Below are 24,194 nucleotides of genomic sequence, written 5' to 3' on the forward strand. Positions count from 1 at the left end.
TCTGATTTCTGTTTTCTCTGTTAGATAACTGTTCTCTCTCTTGATTGTGTTTTCTTCAAAATAAAGAATTATGTCTTGTATAGGTCTGACACAGTACCACTTACTTTATAACAACAGTTTCTGGATGGCTCCATGCGTGAGGCCCTAGAAATAGACACTCAGGTCCTGGCAGGTCCATAGCTCCTCCAGACTCATTATAGATCCTCCCAACAACAGACATTTGACAACCTTTCCCCAGACTTGACCATTATATTTAAAAGAGAGAATAGTATAGTGTTACTATGTAATGGATCTACTATGCATATTCTCACTGCTTTAAATTCACTGATCATATAAAAAGAGAAGAATGCACTAGTTTAGTGTTTGATCTTTACCACATAGATTTAACGTCACGATCAATTGCTTTCAGTATTTTCTTTGAAATCACATAAAGGTTCATATGCCAAATTTCATAAGGATCACATGATAAGGTCAGGAAATACAAATTCCAAGGCAGAATTTATATGCCCAGTTCACATATGACAGTAATACTGTATAGCCATATGTTGAATATAATACACTGTATGTAAATGCTATTCTTGAAAGCCATCCAATCAATAAAACCTAAAATAAATAACACTCTAATAACACATTTCAAATCAACTGAAAATGGAATAGATGGACTCTATGGCAAGAACATCCCTATAAAATTGACATTCAGAGGCCATTAAAACACAGAGAGTAAAACAATCTTGAAACTAAAGAAAAACTGTGAATATTTAGAAGTTTTTAAAAAGCCTACTACATTGTATGCCAAGACACAGCAGTTGTTTTTATTTAAAGAGCTATTTCAATAAAAACTGGCTTGCTAAACATTAAAAAGAAAATTCCGTTTGCCATTCGTTTGCTAAAAAAAAGGCTCTTAAAAACTATATGCAATATTAACAAGAAAAAAGTTTTTAAAAAATACACAGTACTTAATAGAAAAAGTTAAATCAGAAAAAGTCCAATTTTAGTTATAATTAGGACTATTAAAAGATCGACCAATTTTTATCATTAAAGAAGGTTATGGGAAAGCTACTGAAGTTAACTTCAAAAGCCTAGCAGTAAAAAGTGATTGTAATGTCAGTAACACTCTGAAACAGATCAAATAACCCTTAAGTAGTACTAATCCACTGCTGCTTTGAACATGTATATGCTTTTTTAAGCTGAAAAGGTTGCACTTTTTCTTTAATTTGTTTCCAAGATCCCGTTTTTTAAAAAAAGAAATACAACTATTCAACTGTTAATGGTCAGCAGCTCAGCATACAGAAACTTTACCTTCTCTCAAAGATGGTATTCGTTAAGATTTGAAATGTCTTTTCCTTTGGGCCTGGTTCTGGAAAACATGGTTTTATCATTTCACCTTGTGCAAAGAGAGCTGCTCTTTCTCCATGCAAACACTTGTGTTACAAATGAGTATTCTCTATGTATACAAATGAATCCATGAAGGTTATGTAAATAATTAACCAGGTTTTTTTTTCCCCCTTCTCTATCAGCTGAGTCTGGCACCAAAATGAGACGTTTATGATGTAATTGACATTTTTTTGGTTCAAATTTGTCACTTCAGATCCTGGGAAGACTCTTCCTGAAGCCCTTGATTACTGCACAGTTTGGCTACAGACGGTGCCTGGAGAAATAGACAGCAAAAGTGGTATTCCACCTTCCCTTGTAATGCTACAAATTAAAGACTTTCTTAATGGACCAGGTAAGAAAGTCTTATACAAATGCATGTACTCTTTTTTTTTTTTTTATGAGAGTATATGAACGTGTACATAGGGTTTGTTAGTAATCTTAATATTCGGTGCCGAAAATGAATAGTTCATTTGTTTTCCAGAAGTGTACTGTTCTCAGGCTGCCCATTATAGAGGTCAAACGGCAAATATTAATATGCATTAAATCTTACCTTTAGTCTGACAAAATGTAGTTAACAGTTAAAAGAGTATTGACTAGAGGCCAAAGACCCAAGATTTTATTTCTATCTTTTCTACTAATTAACTGTGTGACCCTAAGTATTTGATCCCCTTGCCTGTAAGTGAAGAGAATAAAATAGATGGATAGGTAGGTAGATGGGTGGGTGGGTAGGTGTGTGGGTGAGTTGATGGATGGGTGGATAACATACATGATATACATACATAAGTATACATAGTATACACAGATAGATTTGGTTAGATACATAAATTCATTTATTTCAAAAACTTAGCAAAGTACTTGAAATATATTAATACTCAGTTTTAAAGAGACACAGATATAAAAGTATATTGAATGCTTATTAATCCAGGCACTGTTTTACACACTCATATAACCAAGGAGTGGGCACTATAATTATCCCTATTTTATAGTAAGGAAAAGTGATGTAAATTGCCCAAGGTCATAGGGGCAGATGATCCATTTGAACCCTGTTTTTATGCCTCCAAAGACCTAGATCGCTTCTGTACTATACTAATTTTAGCATAACTACTAAGTTCTTCTCTCGCCCCCATATCCTCCTCCTCTTTCTTTTTCCTGCTCTCTTTCTTCTTCCTTCTCCTCATGCTCTGCCTCCTCTTTTTTTCATCATTCTTTCCTCATCCATGTGAAATTTTAGCTATTTATTTAACAGAAAGTACTACATTTCCATTTTCCTCTTGTTAATTTGTACTCACAGTGCTTCAGAACATATTAGTCCTCAAAAGAAGATTCGTTTATTCATTAAGAATCTAAAACAATGCTTTTACATTGTCTTAAGATCCCTAGCAATACTCTGAAAGGTATGCATTTTGATGAGTGAAAGTATCCCTGTGTGGACCTGGTTAAGTTTATGTGCTGCGGCAGCCAAGGCACTTAGTATCCACCAATGAGGATGGAGAAGGTGGCCTGTCATTGTGTCTGCAGTAAACGGAGCCTGAAACCACCACCACTGGCCTCTCACTGCAGCCCAGCCCAGTTTTTCTAATGATGGTACATAAAGAGTGGACATATGCAGAACTATTTCTCATTATTATAAATAGCTAGACATGGTTCTAACCCTTTGCACTCACTTGCTTTTTTCTCGATTCCTTTATTCTACTCGGGATTTAATTTTTTAAATACCCCAGATTTTACAAAGCGCGACAGTAGAATAAAAAACTGGAGTTTCTTTTCATACAAACTTATTTATTTGGATTTTTTAATATTTCAAATTATTGATACATTCAAAGAGTAATTTTAACCTCGATATCCGAGTGCAAAAGGCTAAAGACTCAGAGGAAAGCTAGCAGCTGATGATGAAGGCTAAGGGAGTCATTAAAGTGGAAGAAGCTTTTGGGGTAAGGTGATGGCTGGATTGGGAGCAGTGTATGTCTTAATACTTGATTAGTGAGTGTCAGGTACCACATTTCATTGAATCCAAGCCACCACCAGTTGTAGGAGGGGAAAAACATTTTATATTACCCCTCTAAGAAAAGATAAAAAATATCTACTGTTTAAACTATGATACAGCTCTTTCTTATTACATCAGTTACAAGACACTTTCTGACTTAGAATTGATCACATGTAAAAAACTGAACATGTTAGAATGGGTAAAATAGGGTAAGATCATATGGTTAGTTAATGGAAAAGTAACTAGGAGACTAGGGTTTACCTCTTATTTCTCTTTCATAGTATCAGATTTCTTTTGTTTTTAGGCAGTCTTTCACTCTGGCTAAAAAGTTCTCTTCTAATTTACATTTGATTGATTTGAATGGGTCTGCAAATCAGTGGAAAATTGTTTACCATATTTTCATGACAATCAAATGAATTGAACATTAAGAATGTCAATGAATGAATCAAAAATTATATGTTTATAATTCTAGAATTTAATATGACTGTGTAGTAGAAATGTGATTTTAAAAACAGTTGCTTTATATTTCCTATACTTTTTTTAAATTGGAAATTACATACTAGTATATGCCATTTCTAATCTTTTGTTCATTCAGTAATAGTGATAACCTACCTGGAGATTCAAACTTTTAAATAAATGAATTGAAATAGTTGTTTTACAGCAGTGCTTCTCAGACCTGAGTGTGCATGGGAAGCATCTCTGGGGAGCTTGTTAAAATAAAAATGTAATGTAATAGTCCTAGAAGGTACGGATGAAATTCTGCATTGCTTACAGGCTCCCACGTAAGTGGGTGCTATTGGTCTGGAGACCAATACTTGTACCGAGATTTTATATGACTCATATGTGAAAGAAAAATATGCGTGTGTATGATTTTCTTAATACAATCAGTTACAAATATTGAGGGCCAAACTGCGGATATTTGGGGGCACAGGAGAGGAGAATGATGAGTCATTTTTTTTAAATGGTACTTTTTTATGAAAAATCAAAAACAATGTTCAGTGAATGGTTTAAATTCTTCATAGTCTAAGAGTCCAGTTCTTCTAAGTCTCTTTTAATCAAGAGTGCTTCTCTTTCGTAAATTGAGGGGAGATTAGTTTGAATGACATATCAACTGTGCAGGTTCTACTAAAGCACTAACCCAGCAAACTTGAACTGCTCCAGAATTTACTCTTAGATAGAAAGTTCCTTAACCATAACTGTTATTTAAAGTATATATAAATATATACCATATTATTCCATAGAATAATTATATTCTCTGACTACACAGCCAGATTGCCACTGTATACTAATTTAGAGATCAATATGTATAATAGGATACATTAAAGCATGTCTTGCCTTACGAATGTATTATTTTTTTAGATTTTTTGTCACTCAAGAAAATTATATTTTGTCCAGATTTTAGGTAATAGTATATTAAGAGGAATGTTATTTATGCTGAGACAGGGGGAACAAATTTCAGCTTTATAGTATTCCTCAGTACTATTCTTTTCTCCTGACAAAAAAAAAAAAAGGAAAAGCTTTTGTTAGTATTGCAAGTAATCATTTGCCACCATTAGTTTTTTAGCTATTGCACATACTTTTCAGTATCATTTCCAAAGACAGTTTTATGCTACATCTTTAAAATAGTATATTTTCATTTATTCTTTTCTTGCTCTTTAATTAAGGCTGCAATAGCAATAAAAGTAAACAAAATAAGCCAGTCAGAGAAAGACAAGTATCACATGATCTCACTTACATGTGGAATCTAATGAACAAAATAAACTGATGAACAAAATAGATCCAGAGACATGGAATTCAGCCTTTCAGGTTTTTCAGAGATTATTTTATCTAAACAAGGTGATAAAAATGCCGCTCTTTTGGCATTTGTTTTTGGAAAAATAATTCAAGTTCTTGAGTATTCCCTTATTTCCTCTACTTACTTAATAAGCTCCTTAGAGCAAATGGTAGGTCCCAACTTCTACATCAAAAACCCCTTCAAAGCTCTCTCAGCCCCACTTCCATCCTTCAGAGGCAACAATTGTACCCATTAGCAAGGTCAGTGGCTTGGAGAAACCTGGAAAACAGCAGCTACTAGAAACCCACTAGAATAATATCTCCTGCAGGTGATAGATTAGTTGGAACAAATTGGAACCATCGCAGTTCAGCAATCCTGGTTTCTTTCAAGCTGTTTTTAAAATGTCGTCATTTTAATACACAATCTAAGCCCTGCAGAACAGTCCACAGCAGGTTAATTTGAATCATATGATGTGTCACTGCCCTCAGCTGACATGAGCTCTATTCCATGTGTGAAGCCATAATAAATCCATTCCCAACCAAGGAAAATTCCCCATGAGAAGGTGAACTAATCCAGGCCTCACACTGGCATGCTAGCCCTCCATAATTGAAAGCAGGGCCACCTGTTCCCCGCACAGTTAGCCTATGGAGAAAAAATTAGCATTAGATCAGATACTTCTTATTAAGAAATCATTCATACTTCTTGCAAATTCAAATTCAGCTGCGCACTACTTGGTATGACATCATACAGAAACATAGCAATGTGCCCACTTGGTCCCAGTTTAAACGTTTTGTTAACCATAGGACTTCTTAACTTAGAAATGAGATTTTTTTTTAATTTAATGAGAGCTGACACGTGAGAAGAAGAACTGGGAAGGGTGCAGATTTTTCTAATTAACCAGGGTAATTTGCAAAAACATTTGAGCTCCCTGGTATTTTTTTCATTGTTTCTTTGCAGGCATATTTTTGAGCACTGTCACTGTAGCTATAAAATGACATTTAAATGAAACAAAGAAAAAAATATGCCAAAATGGGAGAACATTCCCACATCATTTATGTTTTTTTATAATTAGCATACCACATCTTCAAATAATTTAAGTAACATGATTATAGCAAAGTTACGAGTGTATTTTCACATTTATTTTAGTATACCTTGTGTCTCTCATTGAAACACATAGCCATTAATATTTTTTTTTTCTCTTGCCAAAACCGGTTTGGCTCAGTGGATAGAGCGTCAGCCTGCGGACTGAAAGGTCCCAGGTTCGATTCCGGTCAAGGGCATGTACCTTGGTTGCTGGCACATCCCCAGTAGGGGGTGTGCAGGAGACAGCTGATCGATGTTTCTCTCTCATCAATGTTTCTAACTCTCTATCCCTCTCTCTTCCTCTCTGTAAAAAATCAATAAAATATATTTAAAATATATATATATATTTTTTTTCTCTTAATAAAACTACTTCCTTAGTCTCTTCTTGTTTAACCTATTCATTAATTTTCTTTTTTGGTTTAACATTTTTCTGATTTCATTCTAGGTTTGGATTGGTTTCATCTCTGGTTTTATTTTATATTTTTAATTGATTAATAATTGGTTGAATCCTATTTTGAAAACTTTTTAAAATATTTTATGGATTAACTTACTGTATTATAGGTTGAAATAATTTTAATTTTTACTTTTCAAAAATTCCAAAAAAAAATCTAAATATCCCATTTCCAAAAAGACCTTTGGTTTGAATAATGGCTGGGTTGCTCAGTTGGTTGGAGCATCATGCCATAAACCAAAAAGTTTCAGGTTTGATTCCCAGTATGGGCACATACGTGGGTTGCTGGATTGATCCCTGGTCGGGCAAGTTCAGGAGTCAACCCATCTATGTTTCTTTCTCAGATCAATGTCTCTCTCTCTCCCTCTCTCTCTCTCTCTTCCTCTCTCTCTCAAATCAATTTAAAAAACACACATATTCCCAAGTAAAGATTAAAATATATACATATTTCTATTTTTTATACTTGTATTTTATATTTATGTATTTATATAAAAATATATACATACTTAAATAATGTGAAATATTACTTTAAAAACTTCTCAGATACATAACACACCATTCAAATAGTTTTATTTATATGAATATAAAGTAGAAATTTTACATTGTTTTCCTCAAATATGTGTATTTTTGAAATTTACTTTTTTTGGTGAACTCTGCTTATATATTCTTTTATTCCTAAATTCATTACTCAGTGGAGATTAATTCAAACATATCTTGAAGGTGGCTGGTTCAGGTAAAGTAAGATAACTAATACAGGTTCAGTTAGCAACATAATTGTGCCCCGGAAAAATGAAAGGCAGTTTTATAAAGGGCAAAATGTCAGAGCTATTCCTGATAAGGTCCCCCATGTAAATGAAGTATGTTGGGTTTGGTTAGGCCCATTATGTAAATAGAGAATACTGGTTATCAAAATGAATTAGTTCTTTTCAAGATGAAGAATGCAAATGGTCTGGTCACCATGATGAAGAGTGTGTAAAGTTTACATATATCCATGTAGCAATCTTTGATCAGGATGTTTGTTGTTTAGCCTTTAGCTGAGTTTAGCAACAGGTCAGTAACTTAATAATAGTTCCAAGAAATAACACATGACATGTGCATTGGCCCTACTTTCTCAATGGCCTTCTGACTCCATTTTACGTGATTCTCTTAGCAATGCTTCTTTCATTTTATTTTTTCCATTATCAATTATATCAGCCTGTTTTGGAACGTGAACTTTGTAGCATGGTCCTCTTTATGACTACCTATAGAATAAGTTTATGAATTAAGGTTGGAGGCCACAGGGGTGGGGGAAAGGTAAAATACCTGAAAAAGATGCCCCAAATAGCCTCCTGACATTTTCCAGAGTGATAAATGAAGAATAGCTAATATGATTTTTAAATGTAAGAAGATTCAAAATGAAAGAAAGCATCGTAAGAAGCTATTTAAATTTATTTCTCTTAATGTATCCCTGATAGTTAACCCTTTGCCTCTTTCCTCTTTCCAGAAATAAGGCCAAGGACCATAGCCTAACACTGGAGTCCTGTCTTTATCTTAATTCAATTTTACAGCCATACTAGCAGGCTATCTTCTACATTTAAGAAATGTAAACTAGCTAATAAAACTGTAAGAACCTTGTCTTTTACATTTCCTGAGTTTTATGGGCTCCAATTTGCAGTGTCAGCATTACATTATTGTAGTTTATATTCCCCATGATTTATCAAAATGAAACAGTAAACTTGTTGTCAGGATGTCATATAGGGAATGGACTAAGAATTTTAAAATACAGGAAATCCTTTCATTATTTCACTGTTAGTATTTCAACTATAACTTGGATTTTGCAAAGAAATTAGAAAAATGGATGATTTTTAACTAACTGATTTTTAATAAACATTTTCTTTTATTCAGATAACAACCTGATTTTAATACCAACTTTTCCACCATAGTAGCAGTAGGCCATATGAATTACTTTCCAGCACTGTGGAATGAAGGGACTGGAAATCTTTGAAGGTCTGGCTGACAGTGGTCCCTCCAGGGGACTGCACTTGGCTAAGTAATAGGAACCAAAGAGTCACAGAAGCTGGTTGTGGGGGTGGCAAGATGGTGAGAAGCCAGCACAAGGTCTGCAGGGAAGTCAGTGGTGAGGCAATTATTTAGATTTTTTTTATTTCTTCATGTACTATAATGCTGTCAAAATTATTTCCTCTAGAGAAGAGAGTGAGGGTAATTGGGGAATATCTTTGTAGAGACATGGAGTGGGCTAAGGTAGAAGAGAAAAGAACACTACCTGGCTTTTCCTAATTGACTTAGAAGATTACATACTGTGTGTTTGCATACAGCTCTTCTGGGAAATCTCCAACCCTCCACCTTGCCAAGGACCCAGTCTTGAGCCTTCTGTTCTTATCTCGCTCGGTACAAACCAGAACCTCAGCTGTCTTTTGTGGTAACAACTTCCAAGTGCCTGGTTCTAGTTTTGACTTATTACTCAACTCCAGGACTACTTCTCCATTGCCTATTAGATATGGTTAGTCATTTAAAATACAACTTATTTACATTAAATTAAGTCATTTTTCTCCCCTCTCCTTATTCACTCCTTTCTTTAGTATAGTCTTCAAATTTCTTTACATAGCAATGCTATTACACCCCTGTCCTCTCACAACTTTACTATCACCTTCAATCCATCCTTCTTTTTATTCCAAGTCCTTTTAGTTTTCCATTTTATACCAGGTCCTCCATGTGCCTGCTACCTTCCTGGTGTAGGTTTACACCCTGATTACTTCCTCAGCCTGTTTACTAGCAGCCCTCACTTCAGATTCTCTCAATAATCTTGTCCCCGGTGTCCTTGTTATATTAGCCTCTCCTGCCAAACCCATGAGGCTTGACCACCCACCTCCCTCAGTTCATCCATTTAACCCCCCTGGACCTTCAAGACTCTCTAACTTGGTGTCACCTGTACAAGCCAGGCTTACAGTCACTAAGCAAATGATCCTCAATAAAATCATCTCACTTCTTGAAACTCAGTATCTCCTTCTATAACATAAGAGACTGTTCTAAGATCCCTTCAAGTTTTAAATCTTTAAGTTCATTGGGTATAATCTCCAATGAACTCTTCATTGACTTTCACAAGTATTTATGAGCAACTACAGTTTCCAAGTGTCATTCTAAGCACTGGGTAGTGGTGAGCAAAAGATAGTCAGTTCCTTCTCAATAAATGCACACAGTCTAATAGAAAAGACAATTTGATTACCAGATAACCACACAAAGCAATATGTAAATATAAACTAACATACTAGTAAGTGTCATGAAGTCCTATGGATTCATAGAAAGTGAAGACTTAAGAAAACATCTCTGAGTAAATGACACTTGAGCCGAGTTCCACAGGATTGAAAGGAGTAACCAAGGATGTGGATGGGATAGATGGATTTCTGGGAGAAGGTGCAAAAGACCCTGTGGGGAGATTGCTCATGGGTCACTGAAGGAAATGAATACAGGGCAGAGTGGGAAGAGGTGAGGCTGTAGGGAGAGACCGAGGTCCAGCCTTGCTGGCCAGAAGAAAGGATTTTCGATTTTTATCTTAAGAGCACTGGGGAATCTTAGAAGAGCTTTAATCAGGTCATGTATGTGGTGGGAGGTGTGTGTGTGTGTGTGTGTGTGTGTGTGTGTATGTGTGTGTGTGTGTTGATATGCTTATGTTTTAAAAAGATGATTATAATTACAGGGTGTACAAGAGATAAGAGGGACCAAAGTAGATGCAAAAGGCCAATTAGGAGAATATTGCAGTAATACTAATATAAGATTATGGTAAATTGAATCAGGGAGTGGTTTTAGAAATGGAGAAACTGAAAGCTTTGATAGATATTGGGGAGGGAGGGTCCACAAATGGTGGTCATGGAGTAGAGGGGATGGAGAGTAAGATTTAAGCATGACTTATGGGTTTCTGGCTGTTCTAACTGGATGAATGGTGCCATGGTCTGAATTGTGTCACCACAAAATTCGAATGTTGAAGCCCAGAGCCCCAGTGTGGTGGTATTTGGAGATGAGGCCTGTGGGAAATAAATTGGTTTTAGATGATGTCAGGAGGGTGGGGCCCTCATGATGGGGTTAGTGTGCAGATAAGAAGAGATACCGAGAGCTTGCTTGTTTCTCTCTCATTCATGTGAGGACACAGTGAGAAGGAAGCCATCTGCAAGTCAGGAAGAGAGCCTTCACCAGAAACCAACGATTCCAGTACCCTGATCTCAGAATTCTAGCCTCTAGAGTTGTAAGAAAATGAATTTCTGTTGTGTAAATTCCGATGGGGTTTTGTTATAGCAGCCCAAGCTGGTTAAGACAGGTGATAATCTTGCCCTGGTCAGTGTCTGGCTGGTATTGTTCAGTGAATATAGCCTTAGCCCTCGAACTGAAGGGTCTTGGGTTCCATTCCCAGACAACGGGCACAGACAAAGGGCACATACGAGGAGGGGTAAGGGGGGGGGGGGGGGGTTGTAGGTTTAATCCCTGGCATAGTGGGTGCGGGAGGAAACTAATCAATGTGTCTTTCTCACATCGATGTTTCTCTCTGAATAAATAGATAAATAAAATTTAAAACAAAAAAAAAAGAAGACATATGCAACAATTTCAAGCAGTGTCTCATAGATTTATAGACATTGTGACTACAGTGTTTTTCCCCTGGATTAGCCTGAGTGGACACTGGTCTAGAACGCATTGAGTAAGCAAGAGGGGAAAAATAGAAGCAGAGAGTATAAGTAACTCTTCCAAGATGTTTGACTGTAAAATATAATGAGGGAAGTATATGAAGGAGCATTTAGGATCAGGGTTTGGTGGCTTTATTTTTATGATGAAAAAGACATAGGTTTTCTTATGTTTAAATATCAGCAAGAGGAATCCAGTTGAGAGAAGAGTTGGATAAACTAAAAAGAAAAAAGATAAAGGTGGTTCCTTGGAAAGAGGGAAGGAGAAGAATCCAATAAGCACATGAAAGAATAAGTTTTAGATTAGAAAAACATAAATTAAGAAAAGGAAGGAAAATGGCATTTGCAGTTTTTTTTCAGTTTGGTAGCAAGTAATTGAAATGTAATGGTTTTAACTTTCTCCATGAAACTAGAAAGAAGGTCACTTACCAGAAGTTAAAGAGGGATGAGAGGAATTTGATGGTTTGAAGGCAAATGGTTTGAAATCATCTTCCAATATCACTTCTTCATATGCCATACTCATTCATCTTTTTAAAATGTTTTATCATTGAAATCTTCAAACATATACAAAAGTAGGCTGAATAGTATATAAGACCTCCTGCTTAAACAAATGTCAACCTATGGCCAATGTTGTTTCTTATATATTCCTATCCATTTCCTCACCTTCCATGTTATTTTGAAGCAAATCCCATGTATTATATTATCTATAATATTTCAGTATGTATATCTAAAAAATATAAGAACCTTTAAAAACATACCATAACATAATAATTCTTCAATATCATCAAACATTTAGTCATTGTTCAAATTTCCAATTATTTCATAAATATCACAGTGTATATATGTATATACACTGAGTGGCCAGATTATTATGATCTCTGAACGCATAATAATCTGGACACTCAGTGTATATCCTATATAACAAAAGGCTAATATGCAAATTGTCCCCTTGACCAGGAGTTCGACCAGCAGGCAGGCCGGCCAACTGCCCATGTCCCCTCCCCCTGGCCAGACTGGCCGCACACCACCCATGCACGAATTCATGCACCAGGTCTCTAATATAAACACACACACACACACACACACACACACACACACACACACACACTTACACTGAGTGGCCAGATTATTATGCGTTCAGAGATCATAATAATCTGGCCATTCAGTGTATATGAACCAGGAGCCAGATAAGGCCTATGCATTGCTATTGGTTGACATGTCTTTGAAGTTTCTTTTATCAATAGGTTTCCCCCTCTATCTTTTTTCATCTCTTGCAATTTTTATATTTATGAAACTATATCATTTGTCCTATAGAGTTTATCATAGCTTTGATTTTTGTCTGTGCCCCTATCTTCTGTATTTCCTACATATAAGTTGGTGGTTGGATTGATCTGATTCAGGTGTGTGTGTTTTTAGCAAGATAATTTTGTAAAAGGTTTTATATTGCTTCATCAGGAAGCATCTAATGTCTGAAAGTCTCTTTAAATATATTTTTATTGATTTCAAGGAGGAAGGGGGAGAGGGAGAGAGAGAGAAACATCAGTGATGAGAGAGAATCATTGATTGACTGCCTCCTGCATGCCCCCCTACTGGGAATTGAGCCTGCCACCCAGGCATGTGCCCTTACTGGGAATTGAACCTTGACCTCCTGCTTCATAGGTCAAAGCTCAACCACTGAGCCACACCAGCTGGGCTGAAGGAAGGTCTCTTTTTGTTATGTTAATGGCCATTGATGCTCAAAGACTAAATTCACTGGATGTTGCTAACAGTCATATTTTAAATCTAGCATTCCTTTTTCACATGTTAGCTGGAAGACTTCTATAGAGACACTTTCAATCATCTACTCCAGTGGTCGCCAACCGGTGGTCCGCAGACCACTGGTGGTCCGTGAGGTCCTAAACGCTGGCGACCACTGACTCAGTAACATTATTCATCTTTGAGAAGTAGGATGAATGCTTACTTCTTCCCTTGATTTACCCATTTTCACAAATTAGTTGTTTTTCTAGATGGGACGGATTTTTTCACAATATTTATCAAATTTTCACACTGTACTTTTTAAATGTCTTACAATTTCATTTGTCACCTATACTTCAATATAGCTGGAAAAAAGTTAGTTGTTTTTTTAGCATATTTCAAAGGTGGCCAATTAGCTGTTGTTTATTATTCTGAACTCATTACTTTTAATGATGTTCAAATTCTCATCATTGGCAGTGGGAGCCTCTGTAAATTGGCTTTTCTATGTTTTTAACCTTTCCTCAGTCTGGAACCCTTTCTCCCTTATCTCAAAACAACATTGGGCTGTTCTCAAATATCAAATCTGTTGTCTCCAAGGAGGAGTTTATGCCATCGTTGAGAATAGGAAAACAAAAAAAGGAAGTAGGTCCCCCAAAAGCTGCTAGAATTATTGGAGCAATTGGATGTACTTAGCCTCTGTGATGACTACTTAGGGGGAGAGAACTTCATTTAGATGAGTTCATTTCAATAACTTCATTTTAGAAAACCAGGACAATTACCCTAAAATAAGAACTTTTATGTTGTAAATTTTTTGGTGGGTGGGAGGGCAATACAGACACCAAAAGTCAATGCTTCATCATAGGAATATGTGCATGAGTAATTAAGCTAGTAGTCATGATGCCCAAATTCTAGTGATAAGCACCATGAACTGCTGCTGGCTGACCCATCACTGGCATGTGTCTGTCCATGTCTCTGAGCCTCCACAGCACCATGTGGGATCGCTTAGACACAGTGTCACTTGGTTTTTGTGTGTGTGTTTTAAAATATATTTTTATTGATTTCAGAGAGGAAGGGAGGGAAGAGAAGATAGAAACATCAATGATAAGAGAGAATCATTGATTGGCTGCCTCCTGCACATCCCCTACTAGGGCATGTGCCCTGACCTTAAATCAAACTGTGACCTCCTGGTTCATAGGTTGATCCTCAACCAGTGACCCACACCAGCCTAGCTATACCATTGTTAATTGAAGCACTCATACCTGCCACCATTGAGGTCTTTATACTTCGCACCTGCAATGAAAACAGGTTGATCTCATTGCCTTGGGCAGCTTTCCAGGTTCTCTAGCTCTCACACCTGTGAGTACTAAGTCTCTACCTTCCCTTTCACAATGAACACCTTTACTTGGACACTGTAACAAAAATCTGAATTTAAATACCTGCATAAGAGAAAAACTGTACTAGGAACTAATAATAAAACAATATTTTTATTGGAGTTACTGTAGTGCATAAAGTTAGTCTTGATTATAGACTTGTTCTGTGTTTTGCATTTACCTTTCTAAATTGGGGGTGGGGGGTTAGGGATGGAAATTATCATTCCTGTGTCTGTACATAGCCATGAATGTATATAGTGACTGTTTTCCTAGCAAGCTTTGCTTGTCTAAAAATTTTTGTCTCTTGCAAAGAAAATTCCAAAGGAAGAAGCGCTTAACAAAGAAGTTTTCTTTCATAAATGTTATGATTTGGGTATAACAAGCCATATTGAATCCATTGGGTTTTTGGTAATAGATTTAAAATACATCATAAATGTAAGTAATATGATGACTAATGGGTCAAGTAAAGTTGGAACATTTTAAATGAGAAAATAGCTGGAACCGTTTTCTGGAAATTTTTCCAGTTGATGTTTGGTCCCCCACGAGGTGTACATTAACATAAACTTAGGGGAATCACCACTGGGGCTTGAATACCCTCTCTGATTTCATTATTACAATATGATTCTTTCCTTTCAGTATTAAGTCATCTCCTATGGTGATGGGAGCATAAAATAAGTGTAATTTATTTGTATTTTTCTAATCTCCTCTTAACTCACTAGTCATCCCATCATTCTGTTTCCTGGTAGCTGTTCAGAAAATTTTGAAAGGTAATTAGAATCTAATAATTGACAGGCATGGGTTTGTTGGGGAATTTAAAGACACAAATCTACGGTGGAAACAGTGAGAAATTAGATCTGACAGAGAAATAGGTAACTCAGCTGGAAGACCACAACTCATATTCTTAAAATTTAAACTTTGATAATCATTTATTAAAGTTCAGTAAGGATTATGAAAAGTTCAAAATCCTTTAAAACAAAAATCTGATAATAATTTGAAGAAAGTCCACATTAACAATCTATGTCTGGTTCTTTATCCAGTTATATTTCCAGCTGTCATAAAACAGATCCCACTGTTGAATAAAACTTTTCTAGTCCATTTCTTTAATGTTTTTATTTCAATAACGAGGTTAATGTTTTTAATCAGTCTTTAAAATTAAATTTACTAGTATTGGGGTAACATCTACACTAATAAAAGAGAAACATGCAAATTAACCATCACTCTGCTACACCCACAGCCAATCAGGAGTGAGTATGCAAATTAGCCCAACCAAGATGGCCGTGACCATGGAGCTGGAGCAAGCAGGAGGCTTGGGTTGCCCCCAGCAATGGAGAAAGCCAAGCTTCCCACCCACCCTGGCCGGCCCTGGCCTCTGCTCAAGGCTACAAAGTTTCAATTGTAGAAGATAAATAAATCCCAGATACCTGTTTCCAGCTGGCCCTGGCCTCCGCTCAAGGAGGCACTGAAAAAAAAGAAAGAAAGAAAAAAAGGAGGGGCTGGGAGCCTGGATCAACGAGGGGCATGGCCAGCCTGAACACAGCCCTCAGCTCCTCACCCAGGCTGGCCACACTCCCATGGGGTGAGGGTCCCCGCTGAAGGGGTTGGCCAGCCTGCAAACAGCCATCAGCCCCTCACCCAGGCTGGCCAGGCGCCCCAGTGGGGACCCCCACTCTGAAGGGGGTGTGGCCAGCCTGAAAACAGCCCTCAGTCCCTCACCCCGTCAGTGGGGGTCAGTTGGAGGTGATCAGGACAGCAGCGGGGGAGCAGTTTGGAGTGAGCAGGCCAGCAGGGTGGCAGTTGGGGGCAAGCAGGCCAGTGGGGCGGGAAGGTGGGGGTGAGCAGGCCAGCAGGGGGGGCAGTTGGGGGTGAGCAGACAGGCAGGAGAGGCAGTTGGGGGCGAGCACACTGGCATGGGGGGCAGTTGGGGGTGATCAGGCTGGTGGGGGGGCATTTGGGGGCAAGCAGGCCGGTAGGCAGAGTGGTGAGGAGCAATCAGACAGGCAGGCAGGCAGGCAGGCAGGTGAGCGGTTAGGAGCCAGCAGTCCCGGATTGCAAGAGGGATGTCCGACTGCCGGTTTAGACCCGATCCCTGTAAACGAGCAGTAGGGCATCCTTCGAGGGGTCCCAGATTGGAGAGGGTACAGGCTGGGCTGAGGGACATCCCCCCTCCCCCATGCACGAATATCGTGCACCGGGCCTCTAGTCTACCTAATAAAAGAGTAACATGCTAATTGACCATACCTTTGTGATGCCCACCAGCCAATCAGGAGTGATATGCAAATTAATCCAACAAAGATGGGTTAATTTGCATATGCAGGTGCTGAGTGGCCGGGGGTGGGGCGGGGCGCAGGCGTTCTACACCATCCCAGCCAATCCGGGCCTCTGGGCAGCGTGGGAAGGTGGAAAGGCAGCTCCAGGCCGGAGTGGAAAGGCTGCTCCGGCCAGAGTGAAGGCGGTGCCGGCAGCCAAGGGAAGGAAGGCCAATTCTTGCAGGAATCTTCATGCATCAGGCCTCTAGTTGGTTAATAACATTATAAAAGTTTCAGGTCTACTAGTATAATTCTATAATACATAATCTGTATATTCTATTATGCGCTCACCACCCAAAATCTAGTTTCCGTCATCACCATATATTTAACCCCATTTACCCTCTAGTAACCACGAAGCAAACTTTGAGTTTGTTCATTTATTGTTTTCTGTTTTATATTCCACATATGAGTGAAATCATATGGTTCTTATCCTTTTCTGTCTGACTTATTTCACTTGACATGAACCTTGCAAGGTGCATTCATGTTGTTGCAAAAGGCAATATTTAATCCTTTTGTATGGCTGAGTAGTATACCATTGTATGTATGTACCACATATTCTTTTCATTGGTCAAAGAACACTTAAGTTGTTTCCATTAGCCATTTTGAATAATGCTGCAGTCAACATAGGGATGGATATATATGTATATATCCAATCTTGATATAATCTTCACAAATAAATGTTTTTGAAATTTCCGGGTAGGTACCCAGAAGTGGAGTTGTTGGGTCATGTAGGAGGTCTATTCTTAATTTTTCAAGGAACCTCCATACTGTTTTCCATAAAGGCTGCACCAATTTACATTCTGATCAGTACTTTATGAGGATTCCCTTTTTTCCACATCCTCTCTAACACTTGTTATTTCTTTTCTTATTGATAATAGTCATTCTGACAAGTGTGAGGTGGTATCTCATTGCGGATTTTATTTGTATTCCCTTATAGCCAGTGAAGTTGAGCATCTTTTCATATGTCTATTGGGTCAAGTAAAGTTGGAACATTTTAAATGAGACAATAGCTGGAACTGTTTTCTGGAAATTTGTATGTCTCCTTGGTAAAAGTGTCCATTCAGGTCCTCTGCCCATTTTTTAATTTGATTGTTGTGTCGTTTTTGAGTTGTATGAATTTTTTATCATTTACAAATATCATCTCCCATTCGGATTGTTGCCTTTTTTTTGTTTTGTTGATGGTATCTTTTGCTGTGCAGAAGTTTTTTGTTTGTTTGTTTTATCATCTTTTTAAATTATAAATGACCAGAAACTACATTGCTCAATTTTTACTTTTATTTTTATGCTTATAAATGCAAAACTTTGTTGTATAATTTTCCCCATTTGTAAAAGTAATCTTCCTATTATTATGAGACTGAAGATACTTACAATAAGGGCACTAATATTCTACCAAAAAGTGTCTGGCTAGTTCAAGGCTTTGAAAGTCTAGAGACACTGTGTAATAAAAATAACTGTACAGATTGGTTGAATTGTTAGATGTGACAATGACTTCATTGCTTTAATTGAAGGATTCACACTTGTTGATCAACTTTATATCACAGTAAAGGGGCTATTTCATTTGTGGTGCTTCTCACTCTGGTCCATGCTTCCTGTCTGCAGGTGGAGCTGGTTCTGTTGAAAGGAATACCTAGAATTACAGCATAGCCTTATTTCAGCTCTGCTTTTTAGGCTCTTGGCCTGTATGCTATCCAACTCGCTCAAATGGTGCTACCCCAGCCCCTCTGTTTATACATGGAACAGGATGCGTTTTGCAAAGAATGTGGTTAGCGCTCTCGCTATAAGTGGGGTGGGGCTGAGGTACTCTCTGGCTCAATGGAGGTCATCATGTACAAAGATTGCACAGTATACAAAAAAACATTTAAAAGGTAAATTACTTAAATGTTCTAAATGTCTGTTTCTTATAAAAAGTTAACGTAACACCTGACTTGTGTTGTATAAAGTATGAAGGTAAATTCAAAGTACTTTTTTTTTTTTAACTTCTAGATGCCCACTTGAATTGCCTTTGCACCCTTTTCAAAAGTCATTTGACAATATTTGTTTGGCCTCTCTATTTCTGGACTCTGTTCTGTCCCACTAATGCATGTGTATATCTTTCTCCAAGACTATACTGTCTAGATCCCAGTAGCTTCATAATAAGTCTTAAAATCCAGTAGTATAAGTCCTCTAGTGTTATTCTTTTTCAAAAGAGTTTTGGCTGTCCTAGTTCCTTCACTTTCCTGAATAAATTTTAGAATCAGCTTCTCTATATTTATAATAAACTAGAGACCTGGTGCATGAAATTCGCCCTCAGTCTGGCCTGTACCCTCTTGCAGTCCAAGACCCCTCGCTCCTTGCCACCCGCCTACACATTGCTCCTTACCGCTCGGCTCGCTGCTCCTTAACGCTGCTGCGGAGGTGGGAGAGGCTCCCGCCACCGCTGCTGCACTCACCAGCCGTGAGCCCAGTTTCTGGCTGAGCGGCGCTCCCCCTGTCAGAGTGCACTGACCATCAGGGGGCAGATCCTGCATTGAGTGTCTGCCCCCTGGTTGTTAGTGCACATCATAGTGACCGGTCGTTCTGGTTGTTCCGCCATAACAGTCGCTTAGGCTTTTATTATATAGACTAGAGGCCCGATGCACGAAGATTTGTACAAGAATGGGCCTTCCTTCCCCTGGCTGCCGGCACCGCCTTCGCTCCGGCCGGAGCCACCTTTTCGCTCTGGCCCGGAACCGCCTTTCCGCCTTCCTGCCCCGCCCACAGCTGCTCAGTGCCTGAGTATGCAAATTAACCCGCCATCTTTTTGGGTTAATTTGCATACTCACTCCTGATCGGCTGGTGGGCATCACGAAGATACAGTCAATTTGCATCTTACTCTTTTATTACTGGGATATTGATTGGAATTGTGTTAAATCTATAGATCAATTTGGGGAGAACTGGCATCTTTATTATGTTGAGTCTATGAATCCATGAATATGTTATGTGTATGGTAGGTCTCTTCATTTACTTAGGTCTTTTTCAATTTTTAATTAGCAGTTTGTAGTTTTCATCATCCAGATCCCATACATGTTTTATTAGATTTATACCTTAGTATTTATTTTATTTGGAGCTATAATAAATGTTATTTTTGTTTTAAATTTTTTATTTCAATTGCACATGCCTAGTTTATAAAAACTTAATTGATTTTTGTCTGTTGGTCTTATCTTACCTTATAATAGACAAATATGCAAATTGACCGCACCTTCGCTACGCCCAAGCCACACCCACCAACCAAGCCACGCCCACCAGGAAACCATTGCAGGGACGTTGGGGTGTGGCGGAGCCCGAGGCTTTCCCAGCCTTGGGCACCAGCAGGGAGCCTGCACAGATCGCAGGCAACGACCAGGGGGTCGGCTCCTATGATCCGTAGCAGGGACGCTGGGTGCTGCCGAGCCCAAGGCCGGGAAAGCCTCGGGTGGAGGCTTTCCAGGCCTTGGGCACCAGCGGGGAGCCTGCACGGATCGCAGGAAACCACTGGGGATCGGCTCCTGTGATCCTTAGCAGGGATGTTGGGTGCGGCCGAGCCCAAGGCCACCGCCCGGGGCCAAGCCCCGACCCTGAAAGAAGGCAGAAGGTGGTGGCCACAGCCAAGGCCTGGGTCCCCGGTGCCGACAGAAAACTGGTGCAGGCAGCCAGGTGAATGAAGGTCTATTGCACGAATCTTCGTGCAAACGGGCTACTAGTATTCTAATATCTTGCCAAATTCACTTATTAATTCTAAGAGTTTTTCTATAGATTCTGCAGAGTTTTCTACAATGGACAATCATGTCATTTGTAAATAGACTACATTTTATTTCTTTGTTTTCAATTTTCATGCTACTTATTTATTGGTTGGTTTGTTGGTTGGTTTATTGCCTTGTTACATTGGCTGGAATTTCTATTGTTATGTTGATCATGAGTAGTCAGAATGTATAGCCTTGCCTAGTTTCTGATCTTAGGGGGAAAGCATTCAATCCTTCATGAGTTAAGTATGATGTTAGTGATATTTCTCCTCTATTTGATAGTTTAATAAGAGTTCTTATTGTAAATGGATATTGGATATTGAATTTTTTACACTTTTTCTGCATCAATTGATATGATCATGTTGTTTTTTTTTTTTGTTTTTTTTTTGTTTTGTAAACTGTTAATATCATTACATTGATTGAATGTCCAATATTGAAGCATCCTTATAGTCCCAGGATAAACCTCTCTTAGTTGTGCTATATTATTAGTTATATATTTTGCTGGATTTGATTTTTAAATTTTTTGAGGATTTTTATATCTCTACTTTTATTGTCTTTGTCTGGTTTTGGTATCAGTAATGATGATTTCATAAAATGAGGAAAAGTCTCTGCTCTTCTGTTTTCTATAGCACAAGAGAATGAAGAAAAGAAAGAAGGAAGCAGTGAGGGATTTTTATAAATCTTCTGTGCATTAGGAATTTCCTTTCCACTTCCGGAAGCCAGAAATAGAGGGTTTCTCTAGTACTCCCTATCTCTGCACCCAGTGCCACTTCTCTAGTACTCCCTATCTCTGCACCCAATGCCCACTTCTCTAGTACTCCCTATCTCTGCACCCAATGCCCACTTCTCTAGTACTCCCTATCTCTGCACCCAGTGCCACTTCTCTAGTACTCCCTATCTCTGCACCCAGTGCCCACTTCTCTAGTACTCCCTATCTCTGCACCCAGTGCCCACTTCTCTAGTACTCCCTATCTCTGCACCCAGTGCCCACTTCTCTAGTACTCCCTGTCTCTGCACCCAGTGCCCACTTCTCTAGTACTCCCTATCTCTGCACCCAGTGCCCACTTCTCTAGTACTCCCTATCTCTGCACCCAGTGCCCACTTCTCTAGTACTCCCTATCTCTGCACCCAGTGCCCACTTCTCTAGTACTCCCTATCTCTGCACCCAGTGCCACTTCTCTAGTACTCCCTATCTCTGCACCCAGTGCCCACTTCTCTAGTACTCCCTGTTTCTGCAACCAATGCCCACTTCTCCAGTACTCCCTATCTCTGCACCCAATGCCCACTTCTCTAGTACTCCCTATCTCTGCACCCAGTGCCACTTCTCTAGTACTCCCTGTTTCTGCAACCAATGCCCACTTCTCCAGTACTCCCTATCTCTGCACCCAGTGCCCACTTCTCTAGTACTCCCTATCTCTGCACCCAATGCCCACTTCTCTAGTACTCCCTATCTCTGCACCCAGTGCCACTTCTCTAGTACTCCCTGTTTCTGCAACCAATGCCCACTTCTCCAGTACTCCCTATCTCTGCACCCAGTGCCCACTTCTCTAGTACTCCCTATCTCTGCACCCAGTGCCACTTCTCTAGTACTCCCTATCTCTGCACCCAGTGCCCACTTCTCTAGTACTCCCTATCTCTGCACCCAGTGCCCACTTCTCTAGTACTCCCTATCTCTGCACCCAGTGCCCACTTCTCTAGTACTCCCTGTCTCTGCACCCAGTGCCCACTTCTCTAGTACTCCCTATCTCTGCACCCAATGCCCACTTCTCTAGTACTCCCTATCTCTGCACCCCAGTGCCCACTTCTCTAGTACTCCCTATCTCTGCACCCAGTGCCACTTCTCTAGTACTCCGTTTCTGCACCCAGTGCCACTTCTCTAGTACTCCCTATCTCTGCACCCATTGCCCACTTCTCTAGTACTCCCTATCTCTGCACCCAGTGCCACTTCTCTAGTACTCCCTATCTCTGCACCCAGTGCCCACTTCTCTAGTACTCCCTATCTCTGCACCCAATGCCCACTTCTCCAGTACTCCCTATCTCTGCACCCAGTGCCCACTTCTCTAGTACTCCCTGTCTCTGCACACAGTGCCCACTTCTCTAGTACTCCCTGTCTCTGCACCCAGTGCCCACTTCTCTAGTACTCCCTATCTCTGCACCCAGTGCCCACTTCTCCAGTACTCCCTATCTCTGCACCCAGTGCCCACTTCTCTAGTACTCCCTATCTCTGCACCCAGTGCCCACTTCTCCAGTACTCCCTATCTCTGCACCCAATGCCCACTTCTCCAGTACTCCCTATCTCTGCACCCAGTGCCCACTTCTCTAGTACTCCCTGTCTCTGCACCCAGTGCCCACTTCTCTAGTACTCCCTATCTCTGCACCCAGTGCCCACTTCTCTAGTACTCCCTATCTCTGCACCCAGTGCCACTTCTCTAGTACTCCCTATCTCTGCACCCAGTGCCACTTCTCTAGTACTCCCTATCTCTGCACCCAATGCCACTTCTCTAGTACTCCCTATCTCTGCACCCAGTGCCCACTTCTCTAGTACTCCCTATCTCTGCACCCAGTGCCCACTTCTCCAGTACTCCCTATCTCTGCACCCAGTGCCCACTTCTCTAGTACTCCCTGTTTCTGCACCCAGTGCCCACTTCTCTAGTACTCCCTATCTCTGCACCCAATGCCCACTTCTCTAGTACTCCCTATCTCTGCACCCAGTGCCCACTTCTCTAGTACTCCCTATCTCTGCACCCAGTGCCCACTTCTCTAGTACTCCCTATCTCTGCACCCAGTGCCCACTTCTCTAGTACTCCCTATCTCTGCACCCAGTGCCACTTCTCTAGTACTCCCTATCTCTGCACCCAGTGCCCACTTCTCTAGTACTCCCTATCTCTGCACCCAGTGCCCACTTCTCTAGTACTCCCTGTCTCTGCACCCAGTGCCCACTTCTCCAGTACTCCCTATCTCTGCACCCAGTGCCACTTCTCCAGTACTCCCTATCTCTGCACCCAATGCCCACTTCTCTAGTACTCCCTATCTCTGCACCCAATGCCCACTTCTCTAGTACTCCCTATCTCTGCACCCAGTGCCACTTCTCCAGTACTCCCTATCTCTGCACCCAGTGCCACTTCTCTAGTACTCCCTATCTCTGCACCCAATGCCCACTTCTCTAGTACTCCCTATCTCTGCACCCAATGCCCACTTCTCTAGTACTCCCTATCTCTGCACCCAATGCCCACTTCTCTAGTACTCCCTATCTCTGCACCCAGTGCCCACTTCTCTAGTACTCCCTATCTCTGCACCCAGTGCCCACTTCTCTAGTACTCCGTTTCTGCACCCAGTGCCACTTCTCTAGTACTCCCTATCTCTGCACCCAGTGCCCACTTCTCTAGTACTCCCTATCTCTGCACCCAGTGCCCACTTCTCTAGTACTCCCTATCTCTGCACCCAGTGCCCACTTCTCTAGTACTCCCTATCTCTGCACCCAGTGCCCACTTCTCTAGTACTCCCTATCTCTGCACCCAATTCCCACTTCTCTAGTACTCACTATCTCTGCACCCAGTTCCCACTTCTCTAGTACTCCCTATCTCTGCACCCAATGCCCACTTCTCTAGTACTCCCTATATCTGCACCCAGTGCCCACTTCTCTAGTACTCCGTCTCTGCACCCAGTGCCACTTCTCTAGTACTCCCTATCTCTGCACCCAGTGCCCACTTCTCT

At 40.0% G+C, this 24,194-nt stretch overlaps 1 protein-coding gene across 1 annotated transcript in view; it reads left to right on the forward strand.

Moving 5' to 3' along the window:
- The window catches only part of VPS13B (vacuolar protein sorting 13 homolog B), a 593,664-nt gene that overhangs the window by 406,456 nt on the left and 163,014 nt on the right, over positions 1 to 24,194 (forward strand). The window contains exon 35 of the mRNA XM_008148507.3: positions 1,589 to 1,726. Within this exon, the coding sequence (XP_008146729.2) occupies positions 1,589 to 1,726 (138 nt within the window). The remainder of the gene's footprint in view (positions 1 to 1,588; positions 1,727 to 24,194) is intronic.

This window comes from Eptesicus fuscus, chromosome 19 (assembly GCF_027574615.1).
Source record: "Eptesicus fuscus isolate TK198812 chromosome 19, DD_ASM_mEF_20220401, whole genome shotgun sequence".
Lineage (NCBI taxonomy): Eukaryota > Metazoa > Chordata > Mammalia > Chiroptera > Vespertilionidae > Eptesicus > Eptesicus fuscus.